The following is a 15359-nucleotide window of genomic DNA, read 5'->3' on the forward strand; positions in this document are numbered from 1 at the left end:
ACACCAGATAGGAATGATTTTCAGGGAAGGGCTTATATTTCATGCCCTTCCCGGAAAATCACTGCAGGGGTTGCCGGCAGACCATTGCTGTCAGTGGGGCTACCGGCAGCAGCTGCAGCCCCATTGAAAGCAATGCTGTATGGACCTGCATTCACGCGCGTTTGTGCACATATGTTGGTGTGCGGTTTTGTGCGCACCTATGTACGCACATGTTCGTGTGAATGGACCCTAAGGCAGAATTCCACTTTCAATATTTTACAAAGTAAATCTGCCCAAAAAGCTGAGAACCCTTGGAAATATTTTGCTTTAGTGTTTTTCCATTGATTGTTATGATTTTTTCCGTTGTTGACCATAGCTGCTTCCAAAATTCTGTTGGTTGTCCTAGGAAACAGACAGCGTTCTAGCTCTACCTTGTAGTCAGGCTTTTGACCTAACTATATAATTCCCCTCATGTGCTGCTCTCAGGGTACAGGAAACCCTAAGAATTCTAAACATAGCTTTAGATGTGACCAGAGAAGAAAACCTCAGGTAGGTTTGTTCAAAAAGGATCCCATAATGAATATGGACTTCTGATGGGGTCAGATAATACTTTGTTCCATTCATATGAAGACCATTGTCAGCCCCGATATAAACTTTAATGTGGTTGCAAAGCGGAAATTAATTTTTTTTACAATGTGATTGAGTAATATAAGACTGCATAAATCAGATGGACAACTGCTACTTGTGGCAGAACTTCCTTCTTTCAATTTTAGAGAAAAGCGAGAGTGACAGACATCAGACTGAGCAGGACGGAGCTGCAGGTGGAGCTGAGATAACGCAAGGTATAAGTATCATATCTAGTTATATTCTATGTGTATGCATATAGCTATGGGATCATATAGTATTATGTGTGCTGGTTAGTCAGGCCATGAAGGACACCATCTCGGCTGCTATATACATGGTGGCTACTATAGGGTTTATGACACCATCTATTTTTTATATATTATATTAAGTGCTAATAATCTGTAGGAGGAGAGGGGACAAAATAGCTCTTCTCCTGTGCATTTGACAGCATCACACCCTGCATACCCGATAGTAGACCCTAATACTTGCCCTTCTCTTATGCTTTGTAGGAGAGAAGAGAGTCCGGCTGGCTTTACACGGATCAACTATCATTAAAATAGCGGTTCAGAATAATTGCTCAAGTGAGTTATTAGCAATTCAACGATTCTTGTCCGTGTGCTTTTACATAGAGCAATCATTGTTCAGTAGTTGTTTAATTTCAGAGGAGGGAAAAAGAGGTTATACATATTCGAATAACTGTGACTTTACACAAAGTGATTATTTCTATTAACCAACAACTATTTTTTAGGTGATCCGAAAGAAAACAACTAGTAACTAGTGAGCGAATTATCACTTGTCACCCTGTTGGTGGCCATATTTACTTGGAATGACTGTTGTTGGCTTTCACTCTTACAAACGATTTATTTGGTCAGCTGTCCTTTGTAAAGCCGCAATTCCATGATGAGAGAATTCTGCAGATTCGCCACACGAATTGTATAGGCAAATGGAGTAATATGAGCTGTGGGTTCCCCCTCCACTGCCCCTATTGCAGCCACAAGTGTTGCACCTATAGTGTCAGGATTCGAACCTGCATATAGAAATAGGATTTCACCAGCAGCACACAATGCAAACCAACAATGGTGGTACTAGAGACATGCAACAGCCACGACAGGTACACGATCCAACATTCCAAGACAAAATCCATAGGAAAGAAGAGTTTGTGGCTGCATATAACAGAGCAAAATAGAACAATAGACTTTATTCCTCCATGCCAAGAAATACAAGCTACGTTTTAGCCCTCTGGGTCTTTGTCAAGCCTATGTGCTGTCACAAACTCTTCTTTTCTAAGGATTCAAACCTGTGACCTCCTGCATTCCAAGCAGTAGACCTTCCTATTGAGCTATTCAGCAAGCTGGATAGCTCCACTGATTCCTAGTCCTGTGTTCCTTACCCCTTGTCTCCTGTTCCATGTCCTGGCTCCATGTTTCCGTGTCTAGTCCATTCTGTGTCTTGTACTTTCCCCAATTAGTCTCCTATATAAACCTGGCCCTGTTCCCTCCATCCTTGCATATTTATTGTGCCTTGTGCCTTTAACCAAGCTATCTTCCTGCATACCTGCCCTTCTATAAACAGATCATCCATCTCATGTACCAGACCATGGCTTTTCTCGCTACTGCTTAAACCCTTTGTGCTGCACTGCCCTCTCATGTACCAGACCCCAGCTGCCTCCTGATTTTTGCTTCCCACCAGCAGTGGTTATCATAAGTGACTCTAGTCCTGTGCCAGATATAGCATGTACTGTTCTTTCTTGCTTATGCGCAATATCACAAGTCGCCATATACATTTATACATAGATCCATATTATTCTTTTCTTTAGCTTGCAATAAAGGGGTTGGAGACTGCTTTTACCATAAACCAGTCAATACAGGTACCTTGGATACCTGTCAGCCAAATGCTTGTTCACCCGACAGTTATTAATCCTAATCTCCCCCGCTGTACACTGTATGTTGGACTCAACTGAGCATGGGTGTGTTTTCAGAGTGAGGTGTAAGCTTCTTCCAGACACCTCTAGCAGTAACTTACCTTCCGCTCAGGTATACTTATAGATTACAGACTGAACATGAGTCAACACTGTGATGCTGCAGCAAAAAAGCAATTCTGGGATGTATTAAGAGAAGCATAAAATCTAGATTACGTGAGGTAATTATCCCCCTCTACTCTTCCTTAGTCAGACCTCATCTGGAATACTGTATCCAGTTCTGGGCACCCCAATTTAAAAAAAGACATAGACAAACTGGAGCAAGTTCAGAGAAGAGTTACCATAATGTTGCACGGTCTGCAAATAATGGTCCTATGAGAAACAGTTAAAGGATCTGGGAATGTTTAGCTTGCAAAAAAGAGGGCTGAGAGGAGACTTAATAGCGGTCTACAAATATCTGAAGTGCTGTCACAGTGCAGAGGGATCAGCCCTATTCACATTTGTACAAGGAAAGACTAGAAGCAATGGGATGAAACTTAAAGGGAGGAGACACAGATTAGATATTAGAAAAAATGTTCTGACAGTGAGGATGATCAATGAGTGGAACAGGTTGCCACGGGAGGTCGTGAGTTCTCCTTCAATGGAAGTCTTCAAACAGAGGCTGGACAAATATCTGTCTGGGATGATTTAGTGAATCCTGCACTGAGCATGGGGTTGGACCAGATGACCCTGGAGGTCCCCTCCAGCTCTACCAATCTATGATTCTTCTTTCCCTGACATCTTCTGTTGGAACATCCCCATACAAAATAGATGGTTATCCTGTCCCTTCAAAGTCAGCCTGCTCAGCCAACGTTCATCTGATGTACATGGACATCTTAGGTGGTCCAATGATGATGAGGGTGCCAATGCTGGGAGATTTAGTACTGTGCCTCTACAGGAAAATGAAATATTAGATACCACCTGTTTTAATAAATTGGCCATCCATATGATATAAGGACACATCTGGTCAACTAGTCAAGAGCAATAGCTATTTATAACAGCTCTCTACGAGTGGGAAGAAGGTTGGGGTCCCTAACAGCTTTGGGGTTGTCCAAAGCAGACAACCTCATTTAACTTGAGCTTGTTCTTCTTGTTTTGGAATTCCGGTGTTATGTCTCCCCATCTTTGCAGTGCACATTGTTGACCCATGCACTGTGATTGTATGATGGAAATCTCTGTGTAGCGTCATCTGGAATAGTTATGTAAATGTTTGGTTAAAGAGACTCTGTTGGCTATTAGAGCCCTATAAGCTAAACTTATGGGCTGAAATGAACTGACACTCTAAATCCTGGGATGTAAGTTTTATACTTACCTTCCCTGCCGTTCCCGCAGTCTCAACTCTCAAACCCACCAGTTAATGCATTCTGCAGGCTACATGCCACACACTAAGTAGTCCTCTCATTCTATGTATGCACTATGTACTCCGTTGGAAGCGTTCAGTGGCAGGTTTGACAGCTAACACAAAGGGAACAGCAGAGAAGATAAGTATAAAACTTGTATTCCTGGACTCAGCTGGTCAGCTACTTTGCACCCATAAACTTAGATTATATGGCTCAAAATGGCTCTCAGATTTTCTTTAAGGAGAAAGTTTCTGCTAATGTAGAAAGATATGCATTACTACAGTACAATTCAGTTTACTATCAAGTAGGGGAGGATATGTTTCCTGATTTTTCTATGGGGTACAATAAATTATACCTACATCAATGACGCTGTACCTGCATGATACATGCAATACAATTATAACTATAGAGCTATTTTTTTTTATAGCAGATTGAACCTTTAATGGTATAGAATAGGCAATTTTATAAATTTGGGACACTAAATGGACAAGCTCTTCTAGGTTACAGTATTCTGCATCAGCGCTGCTGTCTCCTCTCCTTGTATTTCAGAATGTGATGTAAATATTTGTTCCAAGATAGAGCTACGAATCCAACACTGTCTCACTGAATTTTGACCAGTTGTGTGGAAAGGGTGTTAAATAGTTAAAAACACATGAAGGAAGCTCTACAGCCACACTGTAACCATCCTTGCCTTACTACATTCTGCTATATTATCATACTCATACATAATATAGAACAGACACCTAAACTCTGTGATCTTCTCCTGTAGGACACGTGTCTTCTGCATGCTTATAGGATTGTGGAACTTGGTGCCACAACTCAACTCATTTCATTTTTGTATCATTTTGAAGCAATGAAGAAGATAATCTAAGCTACAGGCCAACTATTTTTTGAAGGATGAAGTTTCCTTTGGTCATTGTGCAGTTTGGAGCTCTTTTTGTTTCCTTGGTGACAAGTTACGGATTTAGAAATTGCATCCAAAAGTATGGAAGCCATACCACTTTCATCTGCATGAAGCGGAATAAACTGGACATACACAGTGTTGTGTCTGATATCCCCAGTACTGCCAAGATCCTCGCAATATCTAAAAACAGCATTAAAAGTTTACCTAACAGCAGCTTCAGTCACCTATTTCAGCTTCAGAATTTGGACTTGAGCTACAACCGTCTGCAGATTGTTGACTCTGGGGCCTTTGAAAACTTGTCAGCCTTAAATTATTTGAATTTGTCTCATAACAACATATACAAATTATCCTTTGGAGTTTTTCAGGGACTTGAAAACTTAACCCAACTCTTTTTACATAAAAATGCACTTTCCTTCTTACATCCTGAAGTCTTCAGACCTCTTCTTACCTTAAGAAGTCTCAACTTGTCATCCAACCATTTGAACAATTTCAGTAGTGTTGTTCTTGCCCTTCAGCCGCTGAACCAACTCAAGAATCTCAGCTTGTGTACTAATAATATCAGCCAGCTGATCCATAACCACTCACTTCCAGGCAATTTGTCCACACTGTTCCTCTGCCAAAATCACCTACAAGACTTGAAATGTCACCAAGATTTTTTCGTGAAGATCAAATACCTTGACCTGTCCTACAACAACATCACCTCCTCTTCCTTGCAAAAAGTAAACCTAAGTAACACAAACTATTTAACCATAGCATCTAATCCTCATTTCAATATTTTCAAATTTTTGGAGAATCCCACCATACCACCCAACAGGATCGATTACTCAGGATTAAATTTAAACACTGCTTATAAATTAAGGGATATATGTTCCTATTTAAGAGGCAAAGAGATTTCACACTTGAATTTAATTCAGAACAACATTAAGTTTTTGCTGAATGCCACATTGGAAAATTGTAGCTCCAGTGTCCAGGTGGACTTATCACACAATAGGCTTAAAAAAGTCAGCTGCCTAACGTTTCTCAACCCCTCCAACCTTTCAGCTTTGACTATTGAATTTAACCTCTTAAAACAGCTAGAGTCCTGCCGCAAAGCAACCATTTTCCCAAAGCTGAAGTCAATATCTTTTCGATATAACAAAATATGGTCAGTCGACTCTTATGCATTTACCAACGCACCTAATTTGAAACTGCTAAATTTGAACATCAACAAAATTATTTATCTAGACAAATATTGTTTTTCTGGATTAAGTAATCTCAGGACATTGCGTTTGGATAATAACCTGATAACAGATCTGTACAGAAATTCCTTTTTGCATTTAAGAAATCTTACAACTCTCTACCTCCGGAATAACAGGGTGTCTGTCATTTATGAAAAGACATTCCAAGGTTTAGAGAATTTGATCGTATTGGATCTGGGGGGAAACAAGATTACGCAGGTTAAAAATGGGTCATTCATTGGAATGAAAGTTCTTTCAAAGTTATATCTGGATTTAAACCAAATTAAAAGAATTAGCGGAGACATGTTCAATGGTGTGGAGGCAACATTGCAGGTCTTGGACTTAAAGTCAAATAAGTTACAATATCTATCTTCCAGGCAATATCTTTCGCCGTTCTCAAAACTTCAAAATGTCTATGACTTGAGACTTAACAGGCAACAGCCTTATGGTCTAACGATCATTCCAAGAGGCTTCTTTAAAGGCCTGGTGAGCCTACAAAATCTGTATTTGGGACAAAACAGACTTACCCAGTTAGGAAACGATGTGTTTGATGAGCTCACAAATCTAACGTATCTCAGTCTGGCAGAAGACTGTAATGGAGTTCAAAACCTGTCACCAGGAATTTTCAAAAGCTTAGTCAAACTAAGAATGTTAAACCTGGAAAATATGTGTATAGAGTCTCTGAGTCCAGATATCTTTGCAAGCCTTAGCAATCTCAGAAGACTCCAGTTAACAAGGAATGGGTTAAAACAAATACATATAAAAATGTTTGAAAGCATGACGAAGTTGGAATACCTTGATATCCGGAAGTGTCCCCTGACATGCACTTGTAATAATAAAGACTTACAAAGGTGGTTGAATGTGTCAGATGTACAAATAGTGTATGCTTATAACATAACATGCAGGAATAACAATTCTGTTTTATTCCATAGTTTTGATACCCATGTATGTGATCTTACAGCAAAGCTAATACTATTTTGCTCATCTTTCTTCTTCTTGTGCCTCTTGACAATCATACCCATTGTCTACAGCAAATCCTACTGGCGCATCAAATATAATTACTTCCTTTTCATTTCATGGCTGCATGAACGCTGGAATTCCAACAAGGACCTCTACAAGTATGATGCCTTTGTGTCCTACAACACTCAGGATGAAGATTGGGTATATGAAACAATGTTGCCCATGCTAGAAAGATGTCATTCCTCAAAAGGACTTCGACTTTGCCTCCATCATCGGGATTTTCAACTAGGAAGGGACATTGTAGACAACATTGTGGATAGCATTCACGACAGTCGAAAGACCCTCTGCGTGGTGAGCAGGAGCTATCTTCGAAGTGAGTGGTGTTCCATGGAGATGCAGTTGGCCAGCTATAAGTTGTTTGATGAAATGAGAGACGTTCTTGTTCTCATATTTTTGGAGGACATCCCACTACGAGAGCTTTCCACCTACCACAAGATGAGAAAAGTCATGCTGAAGAAGACTTACATCACATGGCCCAAAGAACCTGATGCTCAAAAGTTATTTTGGGCCAAAGTCAGAAAAGCATTGAGCGGTGGTGACATAGCAGATGATGAATTATTAATTACTGATGATGAAGCCTCCTTCATATCAAGTTTACCATACTAATCACTGTAGTGTATTAAGAGTATTGTAAATATGTTATTTTACCAAATTGTTCATTGTTTGTGAGGTTCCCTTTTTATCGAATGATAATGTCATGTTTATAACCTAAGAAGACATGTATGATAGGATGTGTATGATGGAAATTGTATCATAAGAAATTCAATAAAGCATACAGATATTAGATGTATTCTATTTGTGAAACTCATTTAGGGAAAAGGTACAGCACCACTCATAGATTGTGTCTCGTATTGTTGCTGAACCCTATTCATATGAATGAGACCGGGCAGCATTAAGAGCACAGCTCATTGGCAAAGTCCTATATGGAGGCCATAATACAAATCAATGGGCTTGCGTTAACGTGCCACGAATATGTTGGAAACCTGCATAGTCGCGGCATATATGGACACAAAATAATGAAATTGTGTGTTTTTTTATATTTGTGTATTCAAATGCACGGTTCATATGCATACGCAAAAAAACACCCAAATGGGCACAACACCTGGGCGTCACCACATTTTGGCCACGCGAACACGTGGTGTGTTTGTGTGGTCAAATTGTGCTTAGGCCCATGTGAATCCGGTTTTAGGCTGGATATACACTTTGGATAGCTCTTGGTTAAACAGACCTTCAGCTGACAGCTATCTCTCATGACGCCAGATGCACAATCTACTGGGCTGAACGTATATTTTTACTAGCTGATATACCTGGCTTTGTCTGAGTTAATTGGGGACAGGTGTCTACCTGTTGTTTGCAAGGAAAATTTTATGAAGTCATGGTTATTTCAGAGGAACCGAGGAATTAAATATTCTCCTCAGACTGCATGTACGGATGTCCCTCTGCAGAATGTGCCACCCCTCCCACTCTCCTCACTTTTTACCCTTAAAGGTAATGCTTATTTTTATTCAAATTTAACCTCAGACTGGAGGTTGCAGCCCCTTCTTACCCTTAAATGCATGCTCAATACCTGCAGTCCATGGATGCTTCCTTATGTACTTTACAGCCTTTCAGTATATGCACACAGAGGTCAGTTAAATTGTTCTCAATATATATATTCTCAGAGGTCAGTTAAATTATACTCAGTATATGCACATACAGGTCAGTTAGATTGTCCTCAGTATATACACATCAAGGTGAGGTAGATTCTCCCCAGTATACAAATCATTTCCCTACGCTATATGGTTTCTGTGAAAAAGACTATCATGTTTCGCAGATTTTCACAGTTTTTCATGCTTAGAATTGAATATTGAAGCTGTGACCCCTTTACTTTTCCAATTAGGATGCAAAAAATGATCGTGGAAAATTTAATGTTTGTGCGATTTAAATGTGTGTTATTACTTACATTACATATGGGGTGACAACTTTCACAGTTAGAATTGAATAATCAAGTTGCGACCCCCTTACTTTTCCTGTGTAGGACCTAAAGAATGGTCGTGCCAAGTTTCATGTTTCTACGACATCGGGAAATTACATAACATAGGGGGTCATTTACATTTGTGATCAGAATTCAACAATCAAGTTGCGACTTCTTTACTTTTCCTTTTTAGAATCTAAGCAATGGTTGTGCCAAATTTCAAGTTTGTAAGACATCGGGAAGTTAGAGAATTAGATTAGGTACATTACTAGGGCAGCGGGTAACTTACTTTTACACTTAGAATTGAATAATCAAGTTGTGGCCCCTTTACTTTTCATATGTAGGACCTAAAGAATTCTTGTGTCAAATTCCAAGCTTGTATGACTCCGGGAAGTTACATTACATCAGGGTGTACTTACTTCTACACATAGCATTGAATAATCAAGTTGTGACCCCTTTACTTTTCCAATTTAGGACCTATAGAATAGTCATGCCAAATTTCAAATTTCTACAACACCGGGAAGTTCAAGAGTTCGATTAGCTACATTACATAGGGGTTCACTTACTTTTACACTTAGCATTGAATAATCGAGTTGTGACCCCTTTACTTTTCCTATTTACCACCTATAGAATGGTCGTGCCAAATTTATTGTTTGCACGACACTAGGAAGTTAGAGAATTATGTACATTACAAAGGGGTGCACTTAGTTTTGCACTTAGCATTGAATAATCGAGTTGTGACTCCTTTACGTTTCCTATTTAGGACCTAAAGAATGGTTGTGCCAAATTTTGCTTGTATGAAACCGGGAAGTTAGACACCGGGAGTTAGTATCCAGTCAATAAGTGAGTTGGTCAGTCAGTGAGGGCTTTTACCATATATATATATATATATATATATATATATATATATATATATATATATATATATGTGTGTGTGTGTGAATGAAAAGTTTGAAGTAAGCCACTGCCACACCCCTACACTGGTGGCTTATCTCAAAAAGGAATTGAGAAACATGAAATCTAATTGCCCAATCCTTATCACCCAAAATCTGATGTCACAGTAGATGGCCAGCAGGTGCCATCAAATTCAACAGCTTCAGTCTCTCTCTCTCACTGACTGACTCGCCACTAATTCTCTAACTTGCCAGTGTTGTACAAACATGAAATATGCCACAGCCATTATTTAAGCCCTAAATAGGAAAAGTAAAGGGGTCAAAACTTGATTAATCAATGTTATGTCCAAAAGTATTGACACCCCTGTGTAATGTACCTAATCTAATTTTCTAACTTCACGGTGTCGTACAAACACACAGATGAATTACATCCTAGGATACTAAAGGAAGCAGCAGAGATAATTGCTAAACCACTCGCCATAATCTTTGAAAATTCCTGGAGAACAGGAGAAGTTCCAGAAGATTGGAAAAGAGCAAATGTTGTCCCTATCTTCAAAAAAGGGAAGATGCTGGAACCAGGAAACTACAGGCCTGTGAGTCTGACTTCTTTACTGGGAAAGATCTTTGAAGAAATTATTAAACAGCATGTATGCAAGTCAAACTACTGATGACCACTTAGCTGTGAGTATGTTATGTCATCGCTCCATCACCTGGTGTTGTCATCGATAACATGTCAGGGAACTGGGGTAACTGGAAGTCCCTGAAACTACCCGCAACCCCTGTCCCTACCTAATTGCCCCCATAGGCTAAGCCCTTGGGGCGACAACTGGGCGACAGTTCCTAAGCTCACTAGGGATGCTGGGCAAGAGTCAGACACACAGACAAATACAAGGAGACACACAAACACAAAGGCAGATCAGGCAATCCGGGTCGGCAACACGAGAAGGCGAGGTACAAGGGGTTAGATGAAGGCTAAGTCAGGTCAAAGGCAAGCAGGTCAAAGCAGAGCATCAATCCAAGGGTATGCGGGTGTAGCTGGAGACCAAACATACACTGGCAGCATCAGGAGCTGATTGAGGCTGGGAGCCTGACAACAGCAGGACCCAGACATGACGCAGCAAGTGCAGAGCAGAGACCCAGACATCAATCAGCGAGTGCAGAGCAAGCGCGCCCGGGTGTCATGGCAACGGGGACACAGTGCGGAAAGGCACCAGCCGCGTCCCCAGCAACCCGGCTACCAAGGTACCTGCTCCCTGAGCACGGGAGTGCGCGCCCGGAGCTGGCGTCCAGGATTACCAAGGCCAGGGCTCCCCTGCACTGCACCGCTTCAGTCCGGAAGATAGAATCAGAGGTGCGGGTACGGAGACCTGACACAACATGTATAAAACACAGAGCCTGGCCAACAAAAGAACAACACAGTTATGGCTCTTAAAAAGGGTATGACAAAAATAACACAATGAGAATACAGCTAAACCTTTATTATCGAAACACAACTCAGCGGTCCTGACATAAGACACTCACCTACCACCACCGCAAAGATCTGGTGAGCTAAATGGCCTGTGGTGATGTCACTGTTGTGGGGGGAGCCAAGCTGTGTTTCTCTTGTGTGGGGATGAAGATGGATGTAGCAGAGCTGTGTGTGTGTGAATCAGGATGTAGCAGAGCTGTGTGTGCCATGTGCGGGGTCAGGATGGATGGAGCAGAGCTGTGTGTGAATCAAAATGTAGTAGAGCTGTGTGTGTAATGTGTGGGGTCAGAATGGAAGGAGTAGAGCTGTGTGTGATGTGTGGGGATCAAGATGGATGCAGCAGAGCTGTGTGTGAATCAAAATGTAGTAGAACTGTGTGTGTAATGTGTGGGGTCAGAATGGAAGGAGTAGAGCTGTGTGTGATGTGTGGGGATCACAATGGATGTACTAGGAGAATTGCAAAGTCCTACATCTGGGCAAGAAAAATGAAAAAAGCACATACAGAATGCAAGGAATTGGGCTAAGCAGCAGCACATGTAAAAAAGACTTGGGTTTACTAATAAATCATAGACTGAACATGAGTCAACAATGTGATGCAGCAGCCAAAAAGGCAAACACAATTCTGGGATGTATTAAGAGAAGCATAGAGTCTAGATCACATGAGGTAATTATCCCCCTCTACTCTTCCTTAGTCAGACCTCATCTAGAATACTGTGTCCAGTTCTGGGCACCCCACTTTATAAAAGACATAGACAAACTGGAGCAAGTTCAGAGAAGACTTACCAAGATGGTGAGCGGTCTGCAAATCATGTCCTATGAGGAACGGTTAAAAGATCTGGGAATGTTTAGCTTGTAAAAACGAAGGCTGAGACGAGACTTCATAGCTGTCTACAAATATCTGAAGGGCTGTCACTGTGCAGAGGGATCAGCCCTATTCTCATTTAAACAAGGAAAGACTATAAGCAATGGGATTAAACTGAAAGGGAGGGGACACAAATTACATATTAGAAAAAAACATTCTGACAGTGAGGGTGATCAGTGAGTGGAACAGGTTACCATGGGAGGTGGTGAGTTCTCCTTCAATTGAAGTGTTCAAATAAAGGCTGGACAAATATCTGTCCGGGATGATTTAGTGAACCCTACACTGAGCAGGGGGTTGAACCAGATGACCCTGAAGCTTCTTCCAACTCTACCGTTCTATGATTCTATGAAACATGAAATTTGGCAAGACCATTCTTTAGGTCAAAAATAGGAAAAGTAAAGGGGTCACAACTTGATTATTCACTGCTAAGGGCAAAAGTATTGGAACCCTTATGTAATGTACCTAATCTAATTCTCTAACTTCCCGTTGTCATACAAACATGAAATTTGGAACAAGCATTCTTTAGGTCCTAAATAGGAAAAGTAAAGGGGTCAAAACTTGATTATTTAGTGTTAATTGCAAAAGTAAGTGCACCCCTATGTAATGTAATTTCCCAGTTTTGTACAAGTATAAAATTTCGCAGGAGCATTCTTTAGGTCTTAAATAGGAAAAGTAAAGGGTTCACAATGCGATTATTCAATGCTAATTGTAAAAGTAAGTGCACCCCTATGTAATGTAAGTTCCCGATGTCGTACAAGCGTGAAATTTGGCACAAGCATTCTTTAGGTCCTAAGTAGGATAAGTAAAGGGGTCACTACGATTATTCAATTCTAAGTGCAAAGGTAAGTGTACCCCTTTGTAATGTAGCATCCCGGTTTTGTACAAGCGTGAAATTTGACACAACAATCTAACTCACCTCTGTGTGCATATACTGAATGGCTGTAAAGTACATAAGGAAGTGGCCATGGACAGCAGGGATGGAACATTCCATTAAGGGTAAGAAAGGGCTGCAACCTGCAGTCTGGGGCTAATTTTGAATAAAAGGGGTGTTAGCTTTAAGGGTAAAAAGCGAGGAGAATTGGAGAGGTCACAAACTCTGCAGAGGGACATCGGTACATGCAGTCTGAGGAGAATCTAACACTCCTCCTTGATTCCTCTGAAGTAACCTTGACTTCATGAAAATTTTTCATGCAAACACGTGAGCATCTGTACCAAATTAACTCAGGCAAAGCTGGGTATATCAGCAAGTCTAATATATGGTCAACTTAAGTTTAATTCCCATACAATCCGCATTGGTGTACCTGTAGAGTGTACAAAAATAGTAGTTACACCCATGCTCTGGTACTTTAGGCGGTCCAAAGAGCTATCTACTACACTAGTACTATAAATGACCCATACAGTCATAGGTAAGGGCCCTGTTACAGATTTTGTATTGGGGCCCAGGAGCTTCGGATTACACCACCAACAATCCCTTTAAGTTCCACCGCAATTGAGTAGAAGAGCTCAGGCTCTCCTTGCTCCATTAGACCTTTAACTAATGTCCTAAACATCCTTATTATAATCTGTCACTTAATGTAGGGTTAGCATTGATATATGTGACTCATAGAAGACTGCAAGAAAATTACACAGCCTATATTTCCCCAAGAATGGGGACTGTATAATTATGAATCACAGAGGCAGACAAGCTCAGAAATCAATAGAACTATACAATGCTATTTACTCAGGCATTTTCTTCATATGCATGCTCATGTACACGTTACCATAAATCTGCTAAAATGCTGTAGAGCTGTAATAGCAAGAAAGGTTGAACGCTATTCATAAAAGCCAAAAGCAGAGATATCCTGCAGCCAATAATAACCCGCCATGTTAAATGAATTAGTATAATATTCGGTAATAAATAAAAAATAAAGGTATGTTCTCCCATTTACTGTGGATTTCGTCGCAGACATTTGTGCGGATTTCACCATTTCAATTGAACTCAAGTTAAAGGGGTGAAATCTGCACCAAAATCTGCTGCAAATCAATGACGTGCGAACACATGCAAAATGTGTATGACTCCTTAATTCCAGTTATCTGAACAAGTAGACAGAGCAAGGGGCGCTACTGCAGCTGTTTACAGTATCTATGAATGAGGAGAAGGAACAGCACAGGTAAACCCAGTTGGCCCACATAACTCATCTTTATAGAGGAGGGTGCACAGAGGCATAATCTGAAACACCAAAATCCAACAGATATTCTGTAACATGGCACCCCACCTACCATGTGTAATACTGGCGTCTTTCTATGTGTTAGAGCTACCTTTGCAGCCCTTCTGTACCCTCTACAGTTATGCCGCTGGGGTGTAAACTTGCCCAGTGCACCACTTCAACTTTATAATACAAGACAGGGAAAATCTAGGCAATCGGTTATTCCAGCCTCTTCTTCATCAATGGATTAGAAGGGCAATCGAACACTAAATCCTGGTATAGAGAGTGGTCAGCTTAGGTAGCACAGCCCAGCAGTATGTACCATAAATATATGTAGTCCATATCATATACATGTATCCAACAGCATTACAAAAATGAACCATTTTAGAGTGGTTTTGGATTATTAGATTTTATGAACCTATATACTTATACAAGGGGCTGCTGATAAGTCTTTGGCTTTACCCAGAAAGAAACAAGATAGGAAGATGAAACTTTGCATTTTTTCCACATACTCTCCACTGATGCCAACACACTTCTTACATCGGTATTTCAAGTTCTGTAAGTCTTGCAAAAAGAAGGATTTCAGTTGTGCCTCAAACCAGTTATCCGTAGCAGCCATGGCATCAGAAATGGTGTGAAATTTGGTACCCTTGAGGTGTTTCTTCAGGTTTGGAAACAGACGATAGTCGGAAGAAGCTAGATCTGGTAAATAAGGTGGGCGGTCAACCAACTGGGAGCCTAGCTCCACCAGTTTTGCCGTGGTCGCTTGTGCAGTGTGAGCGGAGGCGTTGTCTTGCAGGAGCAAGATTCCTTTGGACAGCTTGCCGCACCTTTTGGCCTTCAGAGCTGCCTTCAACTGGTCCAAAAGTTTAATGTAATACCTTGCACTGATGGTGGAACCATTTTGAAGGTAGTCCACTAGCAGCACGCTCTCCTTATCCCAGAACACAGATGC

General features: G+C 40.8%; 1 protein-coding gene across 2 annotated transcripts; it reads left to right on the top strand.

Moving 5' to 3' along the window:
* The first annotated feature begins 728 nt into the window (after positions 1-728).
* On the top strand, positions 729-7816 carry LOC136632330 (toll-like receptor 13). 2 transcript variants are annotated; one of them, XM_066607127.1, is made up of 3 exons: positions 729-821; positions 1113-1184; positions 4670-7816. In XM_066607127.1, the coding sequence occupies exon 3, from the start codon at positions 4798-4800 to the stop codon at positions 7645-7647; it is 2850 nt and encodes a 949-aa protein (XP_066463224.1). In that variant the 5' UTR covers positions 729-821; positions 1113-1184; positions 4670-4797; the 3' UTR covers positions 7648-7816. The 2 variants fall into 2 exon arrangements, with proteins under 2 accessions (XP_066463224.1, XP_066463225.1); XM_066607128.1 differs by lacking the exon at positions 1113-1184 and having other exon boundaries at positions 760-821.
* Positions 7817-15359: the final 7543 nt, after the last annotated feature.

The sequence above is a fragment of the Eleutherodactylus coqui genome, chromosome 6 (genome assembly GCF_035609145.1).
Source record: "Eleutherodactylus coqui strain aEleCoq1 chromosome 6, aEleCoq1.hap1, whole genome shotgun sequence".
Lineage (NCBI taxonomy): Eukaryota > Metazoa > Chordata > Amphibia > Anura > Eleutherodactylidae > Eleutherodactylus > Eleutherodactylus coqui.

What these genes read in the sequence shown, in the direction of transcription:
- LOC136632330 (XM_066607127.1), top strand. Translation starts at nt 4,798, where the DNA reads ATGAAGTTTCCTTTGGTCATTGTGCAGTTTGGAGCTCTTTTTGTTTCC.